We start from the raw sequence: 4,991 nt of genomic DNA, 5'->3' as shown, positions 1-4,991 counted from the left end.
TACCCACGTTTATTACATAATAATTGCCCATTAATATGATACCTTAACGGTCTTGATGGCAGATGTCGGTAACGTAAGAAACAGAATAAAAACGTCAAGTTATTTGCTTCAAAATCTATCGCTACAGAAAACACACCATCGCGTTTTGAGGGATATTGGCTAGTGGACCAAAATGTATAGACCGGATGATTCCATATTCACAGATCGATTACGCTTTGTGCATTCGTTCAAAGTTTTGGGATTTTCCGCATTTGCAGATTTTCATTAATCGCTAGAGGTATGTCAATTCTTTACATTTCCGCAAAATTATTCCCGATTATGCTCGTATCTGTTTGTGAATGATAAATCAGGATCGTCGGTTTTTATTTAGATTTAGTCTAACACTTCCTTCTCTTAGGTATACTACAAACCAACAAAAAGAAGCATAAACCGGTCATGGTCTTGGCACTATCTATCGTGACTGGGCAACAACGTTTCTCTTTTTCCAAATTTGATGACATGTATACCTGTGAAGATGGCAGAGTCATATCCTGGAAGGTGAGCGAGCGGCAAAGTTGCCTCCTTTTTCCACCATGTTATCTGGGAACTGTTTTCCTCTTGGGGGAGCCAAGAGCGAAGCTAAGGACATGATTGGCAATGTTTCTATTTTTTTGTTTTTCCGTTCTTTTGTTCTCTGAAATAGAAAAAAAAGTAGAAATCCATTTGATTACTTCAATTAATTTTTCTATTCCTCAAAATAAAAAAGTGGCCGGGGAACAAATTTAGAACAAAAACAAAAAATAGAAAAAAATTAGTTTCTTGATCTCGAGAATAATATATAGAAATAAGTTTTTTTTTTTTTTTTTTCTTTCGTTTCTTCCTCCTTGGTGCCCTACTCCTGCTATCCAGCCACCGCCAACCGCTGGCCACAATGGCTGTGGCAGTTAGCAACGACGATGGTCGGCGGCGGCCGGTAGTGGCAAGGAAGAATAAGAAAAGAAAAAAAGAAAAAAAAATTATTAAAAATTATTAAGAAATTAAAAGAAATTCCACATTACAAAAAAATTGTGAATCATACCAAATGCATTTCTATCATTTTTCCATTCTAAGAATAAAATTTTTATCTTACTATCAAACGTGTTCTTTTACTTAGAAGAAAAAGACTATTTTTGAAAAGAAATTGTTCGCTGAAATAGAAGCGTTATCAAATGAATCTAAGAGTATAACCTTAAGCCTGTCAACTCTGCTTGCTCTCAAATTTGCTTTGATGGTCATTCTGGAGGCATCAAGTGATGCTGGCACGAGTCAATTAGATTTATGCAGCCGTATAAGAGACGTAGCATAAGGAAGTCGATTGATCTTCTACAACTACAAGTCTTCACGTCATTCTCGAAAGAGACAAAAGCATGATGGATTTCTAACAGTCCAGATGGTCTATTCAACTTCTTGAAGTTTACTAAATGATTTCCTAGGTGTGATTGTTCAAAGGTTCAAAGAAGAGATGTTCATGAAGATTTTAGAAGTGTCATTACCCGCAGACGGGACTATAATGCACAGCTTTTTCTTTTACAGGAATGTTAGTCTCTTTAAGAATCTTTTCTAGTGACTTCCCAGAGTCAAATATAATGAGGATGAACCGTTGATACTTACAGAATTTCTGAGACTGCAGCCTCGTCTTCAATCATTTCTATTCTCTGGTTGGTTTGCAGGTTCAATCAGCATGGGAACAGCGGTAGGAGCCTTGATTATTTTTTAGCACTTTACTGCATCTACTATCACAGGGATTTCCAGCGCACTTGATACGTTAACTACGGATCAATCGATGCAACATGGCAAGAGCATGGTTTCAGCTGGGGGGACTTTCGAACTAGGATTCTGTTATGACTCGAGTTTGAGCGTTTGTTAAAATGCGAAATTCAGTGGACTTCATGAAGGAATTACAAAAGAGGAAATAAAATTGAAAGGTAGCCGCCGAAGGATTCATGAGAAGATGCACGCACGCACGTAAGAGGAAGAAGTCCTCTCCTCTGCACGCGTGAAGATCTCCACGTGAAGCTAAAATAGGAAAATAGTGGGGCCCAAGGTCAAAGGTTTGACCTTGGGCACACCCACATATAAAACAGAATTTTTACGTAGTTTTCTTTTGCTTCTTCTTTTTCGTTGGTTGGGTTGCCAGCCAAAAACCCTACGTAGAAGTGGCAGAAGGAAGCCGCTAAAGAGGTCTTCTTTTCGGGGTGTTGCTGTTGCACCGGTACGAGAGAAAAGGAGGAGCCACATATCTTCAAGCTGAAGCGCGATCAAGAAAAGGAGTTCTTTTTCAGCGTTTGTTTTTGAGCTTGTGTGATAATTTTGTGCTGTGACTTGGGTTTGGATTAAATTAGGGTTTGGGAAATACCGAGAGAGTATTTGAGTGACTTGAGTGTGTAATCTCCTTGTCGCTTGATCATAGTGAAATTCCGCTGCTGCTCTCCCCCGTGGACGTAGGTCTTTACGACTGAACCACGTAAATCCGTTGTCCGATTTATTTTTCTTCTTCCGTCTATATTTTGTTCGATCGCTCACCCTATCTCAACAAGATTCTTCAGCCTCCATCATCCCCCAAAGCATTACCTTGGAATATGGTACAAGAAAATAAATCCCATCAAAGTAGTATGGGTTGCCAACAGAGTCAGTCCACTCACTGATTCATCCAATACTCTGAAGATCACTAGACAGGGAAGTCTCATCCTTCTTGATGGAAACGGGAGTGAAATCTGGTCTTCCAACTCATCAATACCCTCACGTTATCCAGTTGCTCAGCTTCTGGACTCAGGGAATCTTGTTGTGAGAGACTTAGGCAATACCGGTTCTGATAATTTCCTATCGCAGAGTTTTGACTATCCAACTGATACTTTTCTGGCGGGGATGAAGTTAGGGAGGAACAGAATTACGGGCTTTGATCGTTATCTGACATCTTGGAAGAGTGTAGATGATCCTTCTCCAGGTAATTTCTCATACCGACTTGACCCGAATGGGTTTCCCCAGATACTTCTGAAGCAGGGCTCCACTGTCAAGTCTAGGTTAGGACCGTGGATTGGTGTCCGAAATGATGGAGTGCCTAATTTGAACCCAAATCTGAAGTACACATATGAATTTGTTCTGACTGAGCAGAAGATGTACTGCCACTACCAATTCCTCAACAGGTCAGTGATATCCCGTTTGTACTTGAATCCAGATGGTGTTGTGCAGCGCTTCACATGGGTCGACCAAACACAGAATTGGGTTCTATATCTTGTTGGACCATCAGATGATTGTGACCTTTACACATATTGTGGAGCCTATGCTAGCTGCAACATCAGTATGTCCCCGGTGTGCAAATGCTTGAATGGATTTTTACCAAAAGTCCAACAAAATTGGAGTTCATTGAACCGGATTGGTTGTGTTAGGATAAACGCTTTGGACTGTAAAAGAGACATATTCAGAAAGTATTCTGGTTTGAAGTTGCCAGACACACGGAGCTCCTGGTTTGACAGGAGCATGGATCTTCAAGAATGTGGAGAAATTTGCAAAAGGAACTGTTCTTGTACGGGATACTCTAATCTAGATCCTGAAGGTGGAGGAAAGGGATGTTTGCTGTGGTTTGGGGACTTGACTGATATTAGAGAATACGATGAACGTGGGCAAGACATCTATGTTAGGATGTTTGATCTGGATCCAGGTATTATTTTGCTCCTAATGAGAAAATTTCCCCGGTCAGTAAAAACAGACAGGAAAGCCTCTGGAACAAAACATGGGCACCGAATAATTCTATTTTAATATTCAATAAATCCTATTTCTTGTGGGCTAATTAGGATTATTAACTACCCTCATTACACCTTATCCTTGATGAGGGACTTCTTTCGTGTAACATCCTCACTGTACGCTTTAACAGTTCTGAGTCTCAATTTTTTTTGTGCTCCAACGGCTCTTTTTGGTCCAGGTCACTCAAGCAAGAAGAAGGGGAAGCTGATCTTAGGCTTGATATCTGGAACATTGCTGCTATTCCTAAGTCTCAGTCTGATGGTGTATGTTCAGAAAAAGAAGGCCGTGATGAAGCACCTGCAAATTAGACTTTCTAACTCAGTTTTCTCTGGTAAATTTTTTAATGATGATTAACTTTTCTCTGGTAATGTGTAAACTGTTGCTCAATGCTTTCTGCTAGCTTTCGAATGGCTATGATGCAGGACAATGATACCTACGAAGTCCTTCACTAGAATATTACTGATTTCAAACTTTCTCTATATGCATTTATTTCGGCGCGTAGAATTTAGAGACAAAGGTTCACCATGGCTAAGAATTTAAAACCGTATGTACCTCAGCTTGCTGCAAATTTTATGCAATGTCCCAAACCCCTACTTTGATTTTTCTTGGGTAAATAAAGCTATATAAAAACAACCTCTACCCTTTTTTCCTGCATAAACTTCCATTCAAAAGGTTCTGAATCTGACCCTGACCTCGACTCCACCCCTCGACCCACCCTTGTCACTGGGCCAAATGACTAGTTGCTTGAAAGAGAAATGCCTGGAATGATGGAATCGGTTCGACCAAAAATAATTATGCAGGCCCCATGTTGTGCAATGGCTGAAGAATCTGAAAATATGCAACTTGCTGAAGATTTCATTTCATGTCAGATATCTATTGTTCTATCTGATTTGAAAATAAAACAATCTAAATGATCGCGGTCTCTAACCAGAAGGGTGTCAAATGTCCGAGGTAGTCTTACATAGAGATCTTAAAGTTTCTTCATTTTCTTAAATAAGAATATGAAGTAGACATTATTTCAAATAGCACTTACATAGAGATCTTAGTCTCAAAGAATGACTTAACCTCGGTAGTCTCAAATAGGGCATGGAGTGTCTTCATTTTTTCAAATAAGGGCATGAAGTTGATTTTGTTTCAAATAAAGATCTGGGAGTGACCATATTAGTTTCAAAAGACTTAACCTCACCGGCTGGTCAAAAGCATTTTCATCTTTTATTTGTTTTTATTTTCTT

At 39.5% G+C, this 4,991-nt stretch overlaps 1 protein-coding gene across 1 annotated transcript; it reads left to right on the top strand.

Moving 5' to 3' along the window:
• The first annotated feature begins 514 nt into the window (after positions 1-514).
• On the top strand, positions 515-4,231 carry LOC104452035 (G-type lectin S-receptor-like serine/threonine-protein kinase At4g27290). Its single transcript, XM_039314599.1, has 5 exons — positions 515-537; positions 1,452-1,555; positions 1,689-1,711; positions 2,683-3,676; positions 3,938-4,231. Exons 1-5 carry the CDS (start codon positions 515-517, stop codon positions 4,111-4,113), a joined length of 1,320 nt encoding a protein of 439 aa, XP_039170533.1. The 3' UTR covers positions 4,114-4,231.
• The last annotated feature ends 760 nt before the right edge of the window (positions 4,232-4,991 follow it).

The sequence above is a fragment of the Eucalyptus grandis genome, chromosome 6 (assembly GCF_016545825.1).
Source record: "Eucalyptus grandis isolate ANBG69807.140 chromosome 6, ASM1654582v1, whole genome shotgun sequence".
NCBI classification, from domain to species: domain Eukaryota; kingdom Viridiplantae; phylum Streptophyta; class Magnoliopsida; order Myrtales; family Myrtaceae; genus Eucalyptus; species Eucalyptus grandis.
The sequence above is the reverse complement of the archived record's forward strand: the minus strand, read 5'-3'. Positions and strand labels throughout refer to the sequence as shown.